Source organism: Silurus aristotelis (assembly GCF_946808225.1).
Source record: "Silurus aristotelis genome assembly, chromosome: 2".
Lineage (NCBI taxonomy): Eukaryota > Metazoa > Chordata > Actinopteri > Siluriformes > Siluridae > Silurus > Silurus aristotelis.
In genome coordinates, this window is record NC_139575.1 from 3,614,098 (window position 1) to 3,635,170 (window position 21,073).

At 40.2% G+C, this 21,073-nt stretch overlaps 1 protein-coding gene across 1 annotated transcript in view; it reads right to left on the bottom strand.

Annotated features, from left to right (window-relative positions):
* Positions 1 to 1,609: 1,609 nt before the first annotated feature.
* The window catches only part of chd1l (chromodomain helicase DNA binding protein 1-like), a 33,375-nt gene continuing 13,911 nt past the window's right edge, over positions 1,610 to 21,073 (bottom strand). Inside the window, exons 7-25 of the mRNA XM_083562693.1 lie at positions 20,070 to 20,232; positions 18,907 to 19,062; positions 17,875 to 17,967; positions 16,725 to 16,821; positions 14,249 to 14,322; positions 13,066 to 13,176; positions 12,841 to 12,955; positions 11,652 to 11,793; positions 9,159 to 9,342; positions 8,928 to 9,073; positions 8,088 to 8,251; positions 7,037 to 7,239; positions 6,529 to 6,627; positions 6,370 to 6,440; positions 5,621 to 5,735; positions 5,323 to 5,431; positions 4,336 to 4,644; positions 3,384 to 3,465; positions 1,610 to 2,351 (exon numbers count right to left, since the gene is read on the bottom strand). Coding sequence (XP_083418819.1) covers positions 2,232 to 2,351; positions 3,384 to 3,465; positions 4,336 to 4,644; positions 5,323 to 5,431; positions 5,621 to 5,735; positions 6,370 to 6,440; positions 6,529 to 6,627; positions 7,037 to 7,239; positions 8,088 to 8,251; positions 8,928 to 9,073; positions 9,159 to 9,342; positions 11,652 to 11,793; positions 12,841 to 12,955; positions 13,066 to 13,176; positions 14,249 to 14,322; positions 16,725 to 16,821; positions 17,875 to 17,967; positions 18,907 to 19,062; positions 20,070 to 20,232 — 2,553 coding nt within the window. The 3' untranslated portion in view covers positions 1,610 to 2,231. The remainder of the gene's footprint in view (positions 2,352 to 3,383; positions 3,466 to 4,335; positions 4,645 to 5,322; positions 5,432 to 5,620; positions 5,736 to 6,369; positions 6,441 to 6,528; positions 6,628 to 7,036; positions 7,240 to 8,087; positions 8,252 to 8,927; positions 9,074 to 9,158; positions 9,343 to 11,651; positions 11,794 to 12,840; positions 12,956 to 13,065; positions 13,177 to 14,248; positions 14,323 to 16,724; positions 16,822 to 17,874; positions 17,968 to 18,906; positions 19,063 to 20,069; positions 20,233 to 21,073) is intronic.

Here is a 21,073-nt window from a genome sequence, read left to right on the forward strand (position 1 = left end):
CTCCTAAACTACTTATTACCCATCAGTAACTATAACTCATTATTACTCTTTAACTACTCATTATTATGCGTTATTACCCCTTTAACTACCCATAACTACCATTACTTATTAGTAGTAATTACTTTTTAACAACTCATAACTTATTTCACATTATTACCCTTTTATTACTCATCATTACCTCTTATTACACCTTTACTACTCATTATTAACCACGATCACTCAGTTATTATTACATTATTATTCCTTAGATACTTCATCATTTCCTGTTATTACTTCCTAATACTTCTGCAGTGGTTTGTGTAAGTTTTGTGTGTTGTGAGCATTTTAACTCCATGGTTTGTAGCTGTTCCACTGTGTGTGCTGCTGTAACACCTAACAAACTCTTGAAGATCTCAGATCTCTAGTTCCGGAAACTGCAACAACCCAAAAGTAGGACAGAAAAATGCAGAAGCAGCGAGTTTGAACGATAGAGAGACACGGTTTGAGGACGCTGAGGCTGCAACAGTTCGAGTTTAAAGTTCGAGTCAGAAGGAAAAAAGAGGTTAAAGAAAAGCAGCAGCATCAGCGCACGAATGAGACGTGGAACAGCAGCAGCTGAGAGAAAGAACAAGAGAATGAGAGAGAGAGAGAGAGAAAGAGAGAGAGAGAGAAAGAGAGAGAGAATGTCCTACAGGAGTTTAAACATGAGTTTCATTTTGTGCAAAAAAATCAATCACTTTTACTGTAACATCTGTAACTTTGATGTTCTGCATCTGTAGCCTCGTTTGCACAAGTTTTTCACCTTGTATTGATATGCAAGGCACAGACCCTCAATCAGGTTGGAAGGCTGAAGTTCGATGGACTCCTCATAAATTGGAAACCACTCACTGGTGCTTAGAATGTTCTCCGGCCGACAAAATCACGTGATAACAGTGGTAGTTCCACTTAAGAATCGTAAATATATTGGAAATTCATTCACTATATGGACAAAAAAATTGGGAATTTGACTTTTCCAATTTTATGTGCTTCTTCTACAAACCACAGGATTGCTTGCAATTCTTTTTTTCCTTGAACAGCATGAAGATCTGCTTTAAATGGGTTGGACTGGAAGATCTCCTGCACCACTGGCCTCCTCACCTTCTCACCTACATCAGAACCTGATTTCTTTCCAACACCCTTATGGCTGAATGAATCTCCACACAAAATCTAGTGGAACATCTTCCAGTAATAGTGGAGGTTAATTTAATGTGGAATGGGCTGGTCTGGTTCCTCTTAAGGTTTCTTCCTCATGAAGTCTCAGGGAGTTTATTTTTTCCTCACTGCTGCTTATGAGGGATAAAACAAATAATGGGATGAGATCCCTAAACATCCTGAAATGCCTTTTGGTGTTTTTTATTCTTCTTAAATTATTTTTTTTTACTTCTTCAGGCATTGTCGAGTTCTTGCAAATTTTTTTTAAGAATGAAAACGAGACTCTTAATATTTAATACCTATATTAGTTTTAGGTCGAATGGAAAAATACACAAACACACCACAATTACAGGAGGATTTTCAATCTGCAGATCCACAACCTGGATTCGTATCTACACAAATAACGGCTTCCAACAGAAACAGTTCTTGAGCCTCTCAGTTTTTCCCTTTTGTCGGTTTCAACTCTCGCTTTTATTCAACAATGAAAACACCAATTACAACCACAAGCTATTAAAAACCTGTAAACAAACAGTGCATAGACAATATAACCAAAAGTCTGTGGACACCTGAGCACAAGATTGGTATCTTTATGATCTTCCCAGTCTACATTTGCTCTTACGATGTGCTCCAATCTTCTGGGAAGACATTCCGATAGATTTCGTGGAGGTCTGTTCAGCCACAAGGGTGCAATTAAAGTCATGTGGTGATGTAGGTGAGGTGAGGAGGCCTGGGGTGCAGTCAACGTTCACATTCATCCCACAGGTGTTCAAGAGCTCCACCACTTTGTGCACTGGGACATCATAATGGGTCTGAACTTTCAAAAACTAAGCAGGTACCAATCTGACAGTCAGGTGTCCACAAACGTTTGGCTGTATAGTGTGTGTTTAAAACTTTTTTTTAACCTTCAGGTGTGAATCAAATGAACCAAAAGAAAAAAGAGAAATAAATATATATCTGATTTCATTTTCTCCTGCCTGAAACACATCGAACGCTTTTTTAAGTATCGGCTGAACTTTTCCATTAGAGTAAAAACTCATTCCTAAAACTGAACGAGGAACGGATCAGAAACGGTGGAGAAACTTGGAAACGGCGACTTTTCTCTGGTGGGCGAAACACGACTCGAGCCACTTCTTCTTCACGAGGATGGCCTGAGGATACTGCTGACTCATTTCCTGTAAGTCCTGCAGAGAGAGCAAACACAAACAATGCCTGCAGCATAAATATTGGCACCCCAGATCAGTAAATAAGTGCATTTTTAATGCTAAAATCTGAGGAAATGTCTTTACATTAATAAAAACCAGTATATAACTGTTTATATGATCAAGCCTGTTCTCATAATTATTGACACCCTTTAATTTTAATATTATACTTTGAGTCTAATCTTCTTCAGCACCCAAAGATTTACTGGAATATTAAATAAAGAAAATCTGCAACCTGCCTTTTTCCATTCCATTCTATTTTATTCCATTCAATTCTCTTTTATTCCATCCCATTCTATTTTATTTCATTCTATTCTATTCTATTTAATTCCATTCTATTCTGGGATGAACTGGAACACTGACTGCACCCCAGACCTCCTCACCTCACCTACATCAGGACCACCTTTTGGCTAAATGAACATTTCCACAAAAACCCTCCAGAATCTAGTGAAACATCTTCCCAGGAGAGTGAAGGCTATTACAAGACAAAACTGGGACTAAATGTGGAAGTGGATGTTTAATATATATATATATATATATATATATATATATATATATATATATATATATATATATATATATATATATATATATTTTATATATCGCAACACCAGTCCTATAGGCAGGTGTCCACAAACTTTTGCCCGTATAGTACAAGTAAACGGATGTACTGTTTTAAGTGGTGCTCGTTGATGAAATGTTGATCGAATGAATTAAAATTGATGTAAACAAGCAAATATTTAAGGTGGACATGCTCCAAAATGTTTCAACTCTGGTCTCTGGAAGTGGAGTTTTGCTGGTTAACGAACACAAACAGGTTTAATAAGGTGTTGCCTTATTGCTCCGGTTAATGCAGTAGTTAATTATTTATTGCACTGTGTGTTGATAAAAAAAAATTATTACAGTCAATAAATATGAACATTAATTAATATTAAAAGAAGCAGCAGTTCAGATTCGTATTCTACTTGTAAAATGCAATGAAAATGAAAATACTTTTGAATAAAAATTTCATACCTGTATATGAACTGGATTTTCCACCTCTGCCACGACGTGAGTAACCATGCGGCTCATAAGGTCCTCCTCATCTCCATCATACGTGCAAACGTGGTTAAGGAGTAACGTGTAGAGAGAAGGTTCTTATCGCTGCCTAGATAGAAGATTTCCAAAAGATTTTACATTTAAGGCAGACGCCATCATCAAGAGCGATTTACAACTATCTTATTTTACACAACCTTGCCGGTGAGTTTTAGGGGCCTTGCTCAAGGGCCCAGCAGGTAGCTTGGCAGTGCTGGGACTTGAACTCATAACCTTTTGACCAGGATTTAGAGATCTCAACCCGGTTGCCCCTGTCTACTTTCACTTAGATTAAGGTCCTTGCTCAAGGGCCCAGCAGAGGTAGTTTTGGCATTACTGGGATTTGAACTCACAACCTCTCGATCAGAAATCTGATCTCTCAACCACTACTCTACCACTTACCTTGAAAAGATCTGATCAAGCAGTATGGTAGATAATCTTTTTTTGTGTGTCTCGGTTGCCCACTCCAGAGAATCTTCTAATCAGACGTCATCTAAACCACTGAGCGAATACTTCACCACACTTCTGTTTGCGCCCTCGGTTTGCTCTCAGCCTGGACCCAGCTTTCATCTTTGATATCGTAAAAAAATGTCTGTTTTTTCCATATCACGTTATTGGCTCATGTTTTGCTGAGTCGTCTGCACGAGTCTGAGCCGTCTGTACGAGACGCGCATATATTTTTCAAAGGACGTTGTTACATAACAGCAAAATATTCCGTTAACAGCTGGAACTGTGCTAAAGGCCACTCGGCCTGTTTGAAACCTGTTCCGCTGTAATGAAAGCAGCTACGCGTGAAACGTCTGCGTGCCGCGTAAAGACCGGAAAACTCCGCCTGTGAAGAGAAAATGCGAGCAATATTTTTTCGCTTCTTCTCAATGAAAATCAAGGATATGCAATGAGGTGGCGTGCGAGTTTCTTTCTCTCCGTCGCCCCCATGTTGTAGAAGTGCACGTGGACCCCTCGCATGAACTCGGGCAAACCTGGAGCTTCTCCACCCTGCCCTGATGAGCTAGAACTTTCTCGAGAACTTTTGGGTTGCACTCCTGACGGACCTGGAGGGTCGAGAGAACCCGAGGAGCCGGGAGAGACGGGTGCTGGGAGAGCAGAGAATCCTGAGGCGTCACGCGAGGTAGACGGGATCGGGGAGCTCCCAGACGACGACGAAGAGCTGGAGTGCGAGTCTGCACGCTTGAAGTAGTATCTAATATGGAATTTGAGGATGAACACAAGCAGTAGTTGGCTAGATAAATGGTAGAGTTCTGGTGGAGGCATAAAGGTAGCAAGAAAGGGGTGGAGCTTGATACCACCTCCCCATGTGTTGATCAATAAATGAACAACTGTTGTGTGTGGAAATGCGGAAATTTGTTATGCTGAAACAAGTAGAACAGTCAAGTAGAACATATCTTTAGATAATTAAATATTATATGTAACAAACACACACACACACACACACACACACACACACACACACACACACACACCCACACCCACACCCACACCCACACCTGTATTACCCAAATGGGATCGAACAAATGTAAACAATTTAATAAAGTTTTTCCATTCATCCAATTTAATTTGTGCCAATTTAATCAATTACTTAATTAAATCAATATAACAAAGTTAACTGTATTAATTTGATTTATTCTATTTGATTTTTTTTTTTTTATAAAAGATTATTTTACATATTATTTAAGCATTTTATTTAGAACAGTTTTAAAAACATAAACTGCTGACGTCCACGAAACCCGAACAGGGAATTGTGTGTACTGTTACACCGCTGTGTATATATATTTACACAGTTACACAGCGTGTGTGTATATATTTATATACATAAATAATATATATCACATTTGTCTTACAAATCCATATGAAAGGATACATGAAGGTAGAAACGCCTCGGGAAGCTAAGTGCTTGCGTATCAGTCTCTCAGTGCCGTACCAGTTGAAGCCTTTGGTGTCGTGGCCGATTCGTGGAAGGTGGACACTTGCTGGATAAGAACAAAAATATAGAAGGACCCGATAAACATGATTTCGGAATGTCTTTTTGCACACGACTATAGGACACGTCTCATTCATAGACATTTTCTTTCAGGTCTGGGACACTAAAAACTTTGTCACGTTGTTATTTTTGAACTCTAACATAATGCCGGTTTGATTTATTATATGAGAACCTTTACCTTTCTTCTGCTTGGCCACTCTGGAGATCATCATGAGCCCTTCGTCCAGGGCGCTGAGGAGAATCCCTGACAGGTTGTTGTCTTTGTCTCTCTTCTGGGAGACGATCAGAGCCAGCTGCGGTGACATGATGACGGATTAGAAGATTGGAGGTGAGAAGACGAGCCATATTTAAAGAAGGAGGCATGGTTTTTATATGTAACTAAAGGGAACAAAGGTGGTTTTGTTTTATGCAGGACCAAATTTGGGGAAATTAGTAAAGTCTGGAAATGATGTAGGTGAGAAGGTGAGGAGGTCTGGGGTTTGATCAGCGTTCACATTCACCCCAAATGGTGTTCAATAGCTCTATAGCAGGAGATCGTCCACTCCAAACCATGGAAAGCAGATCTTTATTGAAACTCGTTTCAAATTTCTCAAAAGAATTAAATTTCTATGAAATCATACAGAGGCTGGGATCGTATTTTGGCGATCACCAAGCTACCACTCCTGGGCCCTTAACCCCATACCTGCTCAGTTGTATGAATGAGATAAATGTAAGTCGCTCTTGATGCGGGCATCTGCCGAACGCCACAAATGTAAAGATTCCTACCTGTGCAGGAGGTGGGCGGGGCTTATATCACTCCACGTTAATACCACCCTGGTCTTATAAACGTTTTGGTTTAGGGTTTAGCTACGGTTTTTTATCACACACACACAAAACGAGACTGATGAGAGAGAGTGAAAAACAGGAACTGGTAGATGTATGACTCACGTAGTCTGTCCCACACGCTCTGGACTGCTTATCGTCAATGGGAAACATCAGCACTCTCCCGAGCTCCAAATCTGCAATGTGTAACGGATTCATGGATGTGTTTTATCTGGAGAACTCCTACACTTTTCCCATGCTGGTGGATCGAATACATTTACTCACCTTCCATGTCTCCGGCCAGTTCGTACTGTTTTTTCACTTCATCCGATCGACTAACCAGAGCTGTGAACAATCCGCCTTGTCCCCAGTGTCCAGAATCGTCTACACACACACACACACACACACACACACACACACACACACACACACACACACACACACACACACACACACACACACACACACACACTCTGAGACAGAGAAATGCTAACAAAAACTCCAGGGTAAAACTCCAGGATAACTTGCTGTGGGTAAGAAGTATGACATGATATTATTTAATGCATTGTGGTCAATAATAGGTGGAGCACTTCGGTCCATGCAGAATCGTGACCCTCGTATTCCTACACCCACGTGACCTTGAGTGTTTTGTTCCCAGACAGGTTTTTGTCTTGCGGAGAGGACTAAATATTTCATACTCTTACAGTTCAGGTTTCCGCTGATGGCTCATTGTTGCTATGACAATACCAGTCATTTTAGTAGTTTATTTATTTATTTTTTTTGGATAACGTACCCACACAGTGAACGATGATGGCGTCCTCGCTTTTAGCCTCAGGATGAGTCACGTCGCCGAGGACGTAACTAATCTCCGTGTCGTCCGTGTCTGTAAAGTTCCCATTGATGAGGTTTCCGACTTCCACATCCTCATCCTCACCTTCACAATCAGCAGAGGGCAGGCACAATGATCTGTAGCCACAGGATTCCCACCAGGCCATTCTGACACACACACACACACACACACACAGTGAAATTTCCCTTTTTTTTTTTTTTGAGTGGTGAAGGTAGAGTGGTGATGGTGGTGAAGGTGGAGTGGTAATGGTGGTGAAGGTGGAGTGGTGAAGGTGGTGAAGGTAGAGTGGTGATGGTGAAGGTAGAGTGGTGATAGTGAAGGTAGAGTGGTGATGGTGGTGAAGGTAGAGTTGTGAAGGTAGAGTGGTGATGGTGGTAACGGTAGAGTCGTGATGGTGGTGAAGGTAGAGTCGTGAACGTGGTGAAGGTAGAGTGGTGATGGTGGTGAAGGTGGTGAAGGTAGAGTGGTGATGGTGGTGAAGGCAGAGTGGTGAAGGTAGAGTGGTGATGGTGGTGAAGGTAGAGTGGTGATGGTAGAGTGGTGAAGGTGGAGTGTTGATGGTGGTGAAGTTCAAATGGTGAAGGTGGTGGAGGTCACACATAACTCCGTGTACCCTACAACCCATACACGCCTGATAAGATACCAGAGACCCTGAACCTTTCTGCTCTCCTGATCCATCCAGATGCTCTACTCCTGCTTACCCTCACGTGAGAATCGCTCGCTGCTTTCATAACGTTGCCGTGTTGTTAGAACACATATTCTGAAGATCTGAAGCTATAATACTGCGCTGGAGAACTTCTTAACACTCTCAGCACCCTATAACCTCGCCACGTGACGTGTTTAGGAATCACTAGAGGTAGAAAGAGAAGTGTGCATGTGTGTATATATAGATGTGTGTGTGTGTGTGTGTGTATATATAAACACAGAGAGAGTGTGTACAACAAACATCAGCTGTGTTGTTTTACCCGAAACACGTCATTAAACAGATTCTTACTTCTTTTTGTATTTTTGATCCTCACGCTGCTTTTTCTTCTCTTCCAGCACTCTGGCTCTCTTCGCAGACGATTCCTCCTTCTTCCGACGCCTCTCTTCCAGCTCGGACTCAGTCAGACACCTCTTTATTCGCGATGTACTGGGTAAACTTTCAGAGAATAAAGCCTACAAGGCAAATATTGTAATAAATTATTATTTAACGTGGACACAAACACAACAATGGCAGGGGATTAAAAATTAACTATGTTAAGCGCAGTGTCACTGTGGATGCTTTTTTATTTTTATAAAATATAATTTTATATATTATTTAACCAAACGGGGAATTTATTAAAAAAAGACAAACAATTGAACCAAACTGTGACTTTTGTGTACCGTTACGCAGATATATATATATATATATATATATATATATATATATATATATATATATATATATATATATATATATATATATATACACACACACACACACACACACACACACATACATACACATACAAACACACACACAGTATGGCAAAAAAGTATTTAGTCAGCCACCAATTGTGCAAGTTCTCCCACTTAAAAAGATGAGAGAGGCCTGTAATTTTCATCATAGGTACACTTCAACTATGAGAGACAAAATGAGAAAGAAAAAAAACCCCCAGAAAATCACATTTTTGAATGATTTTTAATGAAATGATTTGCAAATTATGGTGGAAGTGTACCTATGATGAAAATTACAGGCCTCTCTCATCAAGTGGGAGAACTTAAAAAAGTGCTTATTATCCGCCCTATTAAGTGCACTTTGTAATTTTTGCACAAATAAATTAAATAAAATGATTTAATTGAAGAGACTCACTCTGGTTTTGCTGCGCAGATGGTGTCCTTCTGTCTCAGTGTCTTCCTGGACAGCTGACTGCTCCACCAACCTGCATGCAATCCAATTCTTGTCCTCGGTGCTTGGAACTTTGGAGTAATCCATCCCCTCAAAGGAATACATCTGATCTGGAGAGGAAGAGAAAAATCGCTATGGACCAGATCACAGAGCTGTACAGAAATGATCTTGGTCAGAAGCACTACTGTGTCCTACGTGGTCTGTTCTCATCTTCATCCTCAGCAGCTGTGATGTTCTCCTCCTCCTCCTCCTCCTTCTCCTCAATCAGCCACTTGCCATTTTCGGACCGACCAAGGCTCTCCTCCAAGTCCACGTCCAAAACAAAACTCTCATCTGTGGACAGCAGCCTGCTTGTTCCAAACGACAGGATTTCCTTCAACTATCCGCACAAACACACACTCAGATAATAAAAAACTCACTTTAAGATGTGACTGAAGACAATCCTGGAAAAAAAAACAAAACACATTTGTACCTGAAAATAACGCTTCGGGTTTAAACTGAATGCAAACAAATTAAATGTTAATCCCGACGTTCTGGTCACTTTATTTACTCCGAGATTCAGGACTGAAAACCTCATGTGGGACATTTTCCCACTGCATCAATCACCTGCAGTGAAGTGTAACAGCCTGGTTCACTAACCCTTAAAAACCAGAATGGTGAAGGTCGTGATGAAGGTGGTGTTTGATGTGGTGAAAATAGTGATGGAGGTAGAGTCGTAGAGGTGAAGTGATATAGGTAATGTTGTAGTGGTAGAGTGATGGAGGTGGAGTTGTAGTGGTGGAGGTGGAGTGGTGGAGGTGAAGTTGTAGAGGTGGAGTGATGGAGGTAGTGTTGTAGTGGTGGAGTGATGGAGTAATGGAGGTAGAGTTGTAGTGGTGGAGGTGGAGTGATGGAGGTAGAGTTGTAGTGGTGGAGGTAGAGTTGTAGTGGTGGAGTGGTGGAGGTAGTGTTGTAGAGGTGGAGTGGTGGAGGTGGAGTGGTGGAGGTAGAGTTGTAGTGGTGGAGTGGTGGAGGTAGAGTTGTAGTGGTGGAGTGGTAGAGGTAGAGTTGTAGTGGTGGAGTGGTGGAGGTAAAGTTGTAGTGGTGGAGTGATGGAGGTAGAGTTGTAGAGGTGGAGTGATGGAGGTAGAGTTGTAGAGGTGGAGTGATGGAGGTAGAGTTGTAGTGGTGGAGTGGTGGAGGTAGAGTTGTAGTGGTGGAGTGGTGGAGGTAGAGTTGTAGTGGTGGAGTGATAGAGGTGGAGTGATGGAGTGGTGGAGGTAGAGTTGTAATGGTGGAGTGATGAAGGTAGAGTTGTAGTGGTGGAGTGATGAAGGTAGAGTTGTAGTGGTGAAGGTAGAGGTGGAGTGGTGGAGGCAGAGTTGCAGTGGTGGCGTTGTAGAGGTAGAGTGGTGGAGTGATGGAGGTGGAGTGATGGAGGTAGAGTTGTAGTGGTGGAGGTAGAGTTGTAGTGGTGGAGGTAGAGTTGTAGTGGTGGAGTGATGAAGGTAGAGTTGTAGTGGTGGAGTGATGAAGGTAGATTTGTAATGGTGGAGGTAGAGTTGTAGTGGTGGAGTGGTGGAGGTAGAGTTGTAGTGGTGGAGTGATGAAGGTAGAGTTGTAGTGGTGGAGGTAGAGTTGCAGTGGTGGCGTTGTAGAGGTAGAGTGGTGGAGTGATGGAGGTGGAGTGATGAAGGTAGAGTTGGAGTGGTGGAGTGGTGATGGTAGAGTTGGAGTGGTGATGGTAGAGTTGTAGTGGTGGAGTGGTAGAGGTAGAGTTGTAGTGGTGGAGTGATGGAGGTAGAGTTGTAGAGGTGGAGTGATGGAGGTGGAGTGATGGAAGTAGAGTTGTAGTGGTGGAGTGGTAGCGGTAGAGTTGTAGTGGTGGAGTGATGGAGGTAGAGTTGTAGAGGTGGAGTGATGGAGGTGGAGTTGTAGTGGTGGAGTGGTGGAGGTAGAGTTGTAGAGGTGGAGTGATGGAGGTGGAGTGATGGAGGTGGAGTTGTAGTGGTGGAGTGGTAGCGGTAGAGTTGTAGTGGTGGAGTGATGGAGGTAGAGTTGTAGAGGTGGAGTGATGGAGGTGGAGTGGTGGAGATAGAGTTTTAGTGGTGGAGGTAGAGTTGTAGTGGTGGAGTGATGGAGGTAGAGTTGTAGAGGTGGAGTGATGGAGGTAGAGTTGTAGTGGTGGAGGTAGAGTTGTAGAGGTGGAGTGATGGAGGTGGAGTGGTGGAGATAGAGTTGTAGTGGTGGAGTGATGGAGGTAGAGTTGTATAGGTGGAGTGATGGAGGTGGAGTGGTGGAGGTAGAGTTGTAGTGGTGGAGTGATGGAGTCAAGTCAAGTCAAGTCAAGTTTATTTGTATAGCGCTTTTCACAACAGACATTGTCTCAAAGCAGCTTTACAGAAAACAACAGTGAAGGTGAATGGTGTGCGTTTGTCCCTGATGAGCAGCCGTGGAGGTAGAGTTTTAGAGGTGGCGTGATGGAGGTGGAGTGGTAGAGGTAGAGCTGTAGTGGTGGAGTGATGAAGGTAGAGTTGTAGTGGTGGAGGTAGAGTTGGAGTGGTGATGGTAGAGTTGTAGTGGTGGAGGTAGAGGTGGAGTGGTGGCGTTGTAGAGGTAGAGTGGTGGAGTGGTGGAGGTAGAGTGGTGGAGTGATGAAGGTGATGGTACAGGTAGAAGTGGAAATAGAGGTGAAAGATATAACTATACCTCAAAATCACTAGCGTTGTCCATCTGAGAGAAATGTCCCTCCTCAATCACAGTGTCGGTGAGACGGAGTTTGGATGCAGCACGAGATAAGATGATCTCCTCCACCGTGTCCCTCCCACACAGCCTGATCACTTTCACTGGCCTGTCCATCATAACAGAGGGTCAAAAACATCTAAATGTGTGTAGGGAAATAATCAGTGACGAGGTGGTGGAAAAACGCAGCATTACTGCAACCATGCTAAAGTTACTTTCCTCCAGCACCACATCCTGAAGTGTTCCTCATTAATCACATGCTTTATTGTCTTTTTATTCAATATACTACATATTACAGGTGTAACAACTGGAATTATACCACAAAATAAACACAGAAGAGTGAAACTAAAGTAACGAGAAGGATGTGTTTATGTAAAAGAAAAAAATAGAATAAAAAAAGATTTAAAAGTATGAAAGAAGGACGAACAAAAGAAAAAACAAACGGAAGAAAGGACAATGAGTAAGAATGAAAAAAGAAAAAAAAATATGAAAAAGATAAGAAGGAAAGAAAGAGAAAATGAATGACTGAAAATATTATTGAGAAAAAAAGATTGGACAGAAAGAAAGACAAGAGAATTATGAGGGAAAAAAATGAGAAAGAATAAAGAAAAAAGAAAGAAAGGAACAGAGAAACAAAGGAAGTGAAAAATTTAAAGAAAGAAAGAAAAACAAAAATGATGAGAAAGAAAAAGAAAGAAAGAAAGAAAGAAAGAAAGAAAGAAAGAAAGAAAGAAAGAAAGAAAAACAAAAATGATGAGAAAGAAAGAAAGAAAGAAAGAAAGAAAGAAAGAAAGAAAGAAAGAAAGAAAGAAAGAAAGAAAGATGAGAAAGTATGAAGTAGGAAAGAACAAACAAAAAAGAAGAAAGAAAGAAAGAAAGAAAGAAAGAAAGAAAGAAAGAAAGAAAGAAAGAAAGAAAGAAAGAAAGAAAGAAAGAAAGAAAGAAAGAAAGAAAGAGGTAAAAGAATGTGACTAAATGAAAGAGTGAATCTAATGTGTACCACAGTGCTGTCGGGTGCTGGTTTCTGATTGGTCAGAAGGCGTGTTCATGAGGAGGGGGTTGTGGGTGGGGTGTGTGTATGGAGGGTTGAGGGAAGGAGTCTCCAGTGTCAGTGCTCTGGATCAGAGTCAGACACGGTGACGTTTCTCAGCACTACCTCGTCTGGCCGATCCGGTGAGATCGAGACAAAGCCTGCAGGTCGTTCTGGGGGTTAAAATCGTTGTCCAGGAAGATTACGGTGTCGGCTTCCGTCAGGTTTAAACCAACCCCACCTACACACACACACACACACACACACACACACACACACACACGCACGCACGGGATTCTGGGTAAATCGGACCGTGATTCTGCGATGATCTCATTTCACTATAAAACCCACCAGCTTTGGTGCTGAGCAGTAAGATGAAGATGTCTTTGGTTTTGAAGTTTCTGATGGACAAATTGCGCTCTTCTCTTCGCACCGAGCCGTCGAAACGTTCATAACTGTAACCTGAGAGACAATAAGAGTTCACACACACACACACACACACACACACACACAGAAACAACAGGATGTAATTTTTCAACCACAGCTACTTCTCTCGATCAAAAGCATGTAAGAAGAGCAGCCTGCAGTCGCACAAAATCTGCCAGGGTTATGCAACTATACACAATCTGAGTGAAACCACACACACACACACACACACACACACACACACACACACACACACACACACACACACACACACACACACACACACACACACACACACACACTCCATCTCTCTCCTCCTCGTTTCAGTGATAACGTGCCGAGATCTCGAGATTCTCAGTCCCAATGAACTTTCTCACGGCTTCAGGTACCACAGCTATCTGCACATTATGACAGCTTTTATGTAGAACGCTGTGGAATTTGAGGTTGTGGAAGGTCCGCAGAAACATATAGGTGCAGGACCTATAACTTCAATCTGTTACTCTTTTGAAGATGAAGCAATTTGAAAGAAAAAATTAATATATAAAAAAACTCATTCAAAAAAATGTAATTAAATCAAAAATGCAATATGCTTCTAACATTCCCAGGGTGAGTAGCAAACTCATAAATATTAATTAGCAGTGGCAGAAATGATAACTAGAAATGATTAAGAATTGCTGAAATCCAGCTTTTTGAATATGAATTAATAGTGGGTGTGTCTCGATAATTAAAAGGGGAAAAGGTCTAACGATAGCGATATGACAAATCTGTTAAAGTATTTTCACGCAGCAGGCAACATAGCAGCTTATGCTCCGCCCTCCACTCGTGAACCGGCACACGTACACGTGCCACATACAGATATTCTGTATAGTTTATACACTACTACTACTACTACGATCAGTTTCCACTTTTCGATGACTTTTCTGGAACTCTATTAAGCAAGAAAGAAACAAAGAAAAAATAAATGGGGAAAAAAAAATAAATATGAGAAAAAAATATTTTTTTCGGCTTTTCTGGAACTCTATAGAGCAGTTGATGAAGCCTGCAGGATCTGTGGTAGTGAATTTGCAAGTTATAATGTGCTATGACTGAAAGTGTGTGTGTGTGTTACCTCTGTACTCCAGGTAGTCCTGCACGATGTCCAACATCCTGGTCATTTGGGAAAACAGCAGAACTCGATGACCGCTGAAGTCAAACATATATAAATGTATTGACATTAGTATTGTTGGTCCTCACCTCCTGTATACAGATCACACAAACCCTGATATACGGTTGCCAGATATGTCACTTAACAGTTTTGGATCCTTGTTTCCTCTAAATCCAGACAGAACCTTTGATACTGTACCTTGCTAGTCTTATAAACCCAGCTCTAAAACTCTCTAAAACTCTTTTAAATTCAAGCCAAGCATCGCTAAACTTGCACTTCCCGCAGCTAAAAGATAAAAACCCGTTTTTACGTGTGTGGTACAATCCGAGAGAGATTCACATCCAAAACAGAAAGCTGATTGGCTGTTGCGTGTTGGTCTCATTTGCAGCCGTTATAAAGGCTGAAAAGATTCCTTGAGGAATCCGAATACAAAAAATCCTCAAGGAAAATTATTTGATTTGATGATTTGTTTAGTCCATTTCGTGTTTCCCTACGGACGATTATTACTGACGCACCACCCGCTAAACTCTGGAGCGCTCTGGACATGTAAACACAGAAGAGGATGCAGAATGAAAAAATGGAGGAATGAGTAGAAAACAGTGAGAAGCGAGGAGAAGATTCATATGGAAGCCCGTTTCCGGGCCTAATTCCAACTTTATTTCTTACAATTCCGAAGTTATTTCTAGCAGTTCAGACTTTTCAGCCCCTCTGTAGTGCCAGGAAGTTTTACACACAAATTAAATCTGCTACAATCAGGAGAATCGCATGTTATTAAACTAAAGTCTACGATCCCTGGAGAGAAATCCGTCTATCAGCTCTGGAGGAGACGGAACAAGACAGAAGACGCAGAGGAGACCTCGTTCATACACCAACAGCTTCACACTTCAGGCCCACAACATGATCACTGGGGGATGCACCGGAAATGTCGGAGCGTTCACGAGAAATGTGAGGAACGAAGTCGGAACTGCGAGAGAACAAAGTCGGAATTGCGAGAGAAAAAAGTCGGAACTAGCCAAACTTTTTTTTTTTTGCTCCGGAAACGCGCTTCCGTAGGATTTAAGCCAAACTTTGGGATAATTTCAAATGAAACCATGAAGAAAACCCTGTACATTGTGTTTCCTTTATTCTATTATTTTATTTATTTATTTAATTTATTTTTTAAGAGTAATCAGAAATGTATTTAGATATTTGTTTTATGATTTTTTTTATTTATATATTTGTATTTGCACGTTGATGAAATACGGAAATTCAATGCACTAAAAGGGTTTAGTTTTTACAAATATTCTTGTATGAAATTTCAGCAATTAAATGTAGATTTTCCTAAAAAGGAAACGAATGACTTTCGAATTGACTAATGAATATTTATTGTGCTTTAATAAAAAAAGAAAAAATCGGATTATTCAATGAAATGTTGGAATAATTGTTAGAATACGGTATTTTCCGGACTATAATCTACTTTTTTCCAACGCTTTGAATCCCGCGGCTTAAACAACGATGCGGCTAATTTATGGATTTTTCCTGGGTTTTTCCCGGAAAGACTTTCTTGTAAGGCTACTGTTTAGATACAAGTCGTGTAACAGACACTGTCTTTCATTAAAGCCTGTGTAAAGTTCATTAGTTTCAGTGTAGACACCTGCGGCTTATAGACAGGTGTGGCTTATTTATGTTCAAAATAAAACTCTTTGTCAAATTCAGTGTGCGGCTTATATTTTGGTGTGTTTAATAGTCCGGTAATTACGGTACTCAATTACTAAATTAATCGATAGCTACAGCACTGATTATAATACGTTGAATTGTATTTGGAATAGTGAAAGAAAAAACAACACGGTAAACAAACAAAAGACAAAATAAAAAAAGTGTTGCGGGAGCATTTCGATGAGCGTTACAGAGGAAGGGTTCCGTGGACATTGGAAAATTTATTTCATTATGTTAATTAATTAAGACCTAAAACAACAAATTGATTTTTCCAGGCCTAAAAATGTTGATTTTGAAATTCAAGATCCTGCAGAGACCCTGTAGTAGCGCCGAACGTGAACAGTGCTCGTACGCGCAACTTTTTTTTGTATAGTGATGAATAAAATCAAAGCTGCTAAATGGACCCAAAAACACAGAAAATGTATTCGAGTGAGTGAAAAAGTCCACAGGCTACAATAGAGATTGATGAGGCGCCAACAAGCGAGGACTAAAAACCTACTTCAGCATTCAATCTATACGTCAAGAAAAAAAGGCAGTGGTGAATTTGCGATGATTTGTTCCTCTGTTTCTTTGCGAATGGCACGTATTTGCGTATGATCTTTCTTGCTTTCTAGCCTTTTTCGGCATACTTTAAGCATGGGTGAGGATTACTGCGAAATTGCAGTAATGAATGCATTGGTGTTTAAATCCTGTACTTGTCAAAGCCTGGGAGTAAGGTTGTGAAAATGAGCTGAGAAGTTCTTACTTATCAGATAAGAAGGCAAGCATTTTGTCGAGCAGAGACAGCTTCCCACTCGCCTCCACCAAGTGTTCCCCTATCTCATACGGCTCGGGCTCCACACCTTATACAGAGAAGTTGTGTAGGTCAGAGCATTTTCATATAGTTTTTAAACACCTACTGAAATAGAAAGATTACATGATGTGGACAAAAACCTGGTGGACATCTGACTATAAATATATATTATTTTTTAACATCCCATTGCACATTTGCTCTTATTAGAACTTATTAGAACCTTTATCTGGGAAGATGTTCCACTTAGATTTTGTGGAGATGTGTGTGGAGATTCATTCAGTCACAAGGGTGTTAGTAAAGTCAGGTATTAATGTATGAGCAAAGGTGAGGAGGCCTAGGGTGCAGTCAGCATTCACATTAAACCAATAGGATGGGAGCTCTATAGCAGGAGATCTTCCACTCCAATCCATGGCTTTGTGCACAGGAGCGAGTTCAAGTGAAGGGAAAATTTCATGCTACTGCATCCAAAGAACTACATATGGCTGGAAAAGTCCATATAATGTCGACAGACGGACAGACAAAAAAAGCAAATAAATAAACATGTGATAAAGTAAAACACCATAATAAATTGTTGTAAAATGGCAATTTTACTTTTCATTCCAAACTTTTTCATTCAGAGAGAGAGAGAGAGAGAGAGAGAGAGAGAGAGAGAGAGAGAATATTAGATAATAAACCAGCATGCTCTTGTTTGTTAGTGCCCTCTGTTGCCCAAAAGATGAATTACAATTGCAATAAAATCTTTGTAATTATTCGTTTAAGGGAAGTGGCCGGAGCTTTAATAATAAAATTTTTTTTTTTAAATAATAATAAATTCTCCATTCATGTATGAGGCGGGGCTAAAGCTATGAAGCCCAGACAATTTAAGCAGGGACATGAAAGAAAAACAAACTCTTGCATGACAATTTTACTAATCTGTCTTTACAGGCGGCTTCAAAATGAATGTCTGTCCTGTTGAAGAACGCTTCAAATTGTACTTCTGAACTAAATATTAAATGATAATGTTCAATTCTCAAACTGACTGTAAACTGTTAACTCCAGCAGGCTTCTGGACTTGAAGTAAAGAACAAAAAACGCATTTAGAAAAATCGACTTTTGTCTTTACCGTTGAACAGGTATGGGTGGTTCACGCACTTCCTCAGCTGCATCAGAATGTTCAGGAGGCGATTTTGGCCGCCTTTATCGCCCTCGATCACACCTAAAAATAGACAACGGACAGAAAATGATGATGGAAATACTGTATGATGCCAGTTCATGTCGTTTAAAAGTGTGCACCAATGCATTTTGGTTCAATCACAGTATGAGAGCCTTCAGATGATCAATAATGTTCCGAAAGAAAAGTAGTTGGTCATTTTTATGATGATTATCCCATGAAGAATGGCTGGAGGTTCAGGAGCGAGTCCAGGGCGTTGAACCGGTGTTCTAAAGAAATGTGCTCCTTAGAAACACCTGTAATCATTGTAACATCCAGTTACAGCTCCATACAGCTGTTGTGGACACTTCCTAATGGCCTTGCTGAGCTCCGTCGAGGAGTTTTGCGTGTGGTGGAACTTATATGGCAAATACAGTGATTTGAATAAATGGCACAATTTGACAAACTGGAAAAGAAAATTTTTGAACGAGTAATAGGAGGAAAAAAAAAACGCCACCAAGCGTCAACTCCAACAGCTTCGGTATTAGTATGGACTCACCTCATCATTCTCACTCGCTCTTTTTCTAATAACCATTTACTAAATCTCTGTGTGTGATTTTTAGCATTTAAAATTTTTTTTTTCTTTTTAATCATTTTCTAGATTTCAACTTCAAAGCTTGGGAATCGAATGCACAAGGATTCCCCAAATGCGGATAAATTGCGGATATTGGCATTCGTTTAGAATTTTGACGATCTCGTTTTGTGCCAGAAGTGGCAGCTAAGTGTATAAGCTCCTACAGTAGGCAGAAAAATTCAGTGAATCTTCAAAAAGTAGTTGACCATATATGGTCATTTGGGACATTTCGTAATGCAAATAAATTTCCCCCATATCAATGTAATAGCTTTTTAATTTAATAGTTTATCCGGAGTAGTGCTAGTTGCAGAACTACTTTGTGCGACTTTTCTCTGTGTGTGTGTGTGTGTGTGTGTGTGTGTGTGTCTCACTTAGATCCTTCATCAGAATGGCTTTGTAGTAAATCTTTTGGAGAGCACTCATCCCGTGATGAATCAATATCTGTTCTTTCTTCGGCAGGTTTGTCTCCACCGCGGCCTTCATCCTGCGCAGCAAGAAGGGCCGGATAACCTCGTGGAGATCCCGAGCTACCAGTGGTGGACAAAGAACACAAACCATGTGGTTGAGTAAAAGTAGAGATACAGTAGGTAAAATATGACTCCAGTAAATGTAAAAATGCCCCTTTAAACTTTCACTTGAGTAAAAGTACAAACGTTTTTGCCTTCAAATGTACTTGAATGCTATGATTTATTATAACTCTAATGTTCCTATTATCATTTTTATCACAAGACTCTTAATCACCTCAGTTTATGTGAAAAGACTCGAATGTGACTCTCAGCACACTGATCTATTAATAGAATGATATTAATGACTCAAACACTGATTGGTTACTACTACAATTATCATGAACACAAAAACTACTTCAAAATAAATGGTGTAAGTAATCCCATGTTTGTTGTGGCGAGTTCGAGTCTGGAGTTTCTTCATCATTTATTCCTCTCTAAATGTTCTGCTTGATGTTGAACTGATGCTGAACTGCATGTTGGTGATCAGTAGATACACCAAGCGCCAATCAGAACACGTGTAAAACAGAGTGTGCGCTCGACCCTGATTGGTGACTCGTTGCGTGTTTCACCGGTTATGTTTTTATCTTCATTAATAAGAAGGAACGACTGATTTCACTAAATGTAGTGAGTAAAAAAAAAAAAAAAAAAAAGGAAGCAAGAAAAAGATATTTGACTTAAATGTAGTGAAGTAAAAGTCTCCCCAAATGTAAACACTTAAAGTAATGTACAAATATGCACTACCCCTGTGCACAAAGCCAGCTCCATGAAGATCTGCTTTACAATAAAGTTGGAGTAGAAGATCTCATGCTATAGAGCTTCGACCCTCCTAAACACCTTTGAGATGGAATTTTTCAGGCTGACTTTCACCACAGGCCTCCTCACATCACCTGCATCGGTATCTGACTTTACTAACACCCTTGTGGGCCAAACATCTGTGCATATAGTGTATGTGTGTGTGTATACAGTATATATAAAACCACCAGATGTTTCTTTTGGTAAACGGAGATGCTTAGATGAAGGTGTAATACCTTGTGAGCTACCGGTCTTGACACCTTGATACGTATTCACAAAGTCCTCTATTGCACCTGGTGGGAAAGCAAGTGGCTGGATGAAGGTGAGCAATGAGTAAACCTCTCGCACATTGTTCTGGATCAGAGTTCCGGTTAGCAAAAGCTTGAAGTTCACATTGAACTGAAAACAAAACGGGGATTATTACAACAAAAGTTGCCATGGTTCCTCTAATATATGATTCCGTAATTTAAAAAATAAATAAATAAATAAATGAATAGAAAACATGAGTCTAATCTGCTTATCTAATGCAGTTTTATTTAGTCCTACTTCAGCAAAACGTGTAGTACAATAAGAACATTTTATTCATTGTACAATAGAGTTCAATACCTAATATGGCCTCAGAATAATGAAAGACATGAAGCTAATCCTTGTTAAATGTACCCCCCCCCCCCCATGACATTTTATTTTCTATGTAATTTACTATATTTTTGTAGCACTTCATATTAGAAAGAATGTTATTGAAGAACATCAGATTGGTACAAGATACAGCTTTCCCTAGCTAGTCTTAGGTAAATCATGCTAACATTTGCTCTTCGGTCTGAGAGAATTTACAATAGCTTTCCATAAATGTCTTTTAATTTAGATTTCACTACCTAGTCTGAAATAATGTTGGTTTTCATTTTATCGCTAGTATGATGTCATTTACACAATTTACTATTAACTATGTACTTCTAATTATACTTAAGCCAGCATACTTTACAAAGCTAGCCAGTTTAAGGTAATGTTGGTTTACACTCACTACTTTGTTTCCCTGAGTAGTCTGAGGTCATTTACATTAGCTTTCTTTATCTGGTCTGAGGTAATTTATGCAAACATTTGCTATAAAGTCTGAGGTAATTTACATTAGCTGTCCATATCTAGTCTAAGTTAATTTAAGATAACATTTGCTGTAAAGTCTGAAGTTATTTACATGAGCAAAGGATACAATTGTGATGTTTTCTCGAAAAGAGAATTCTCTAAA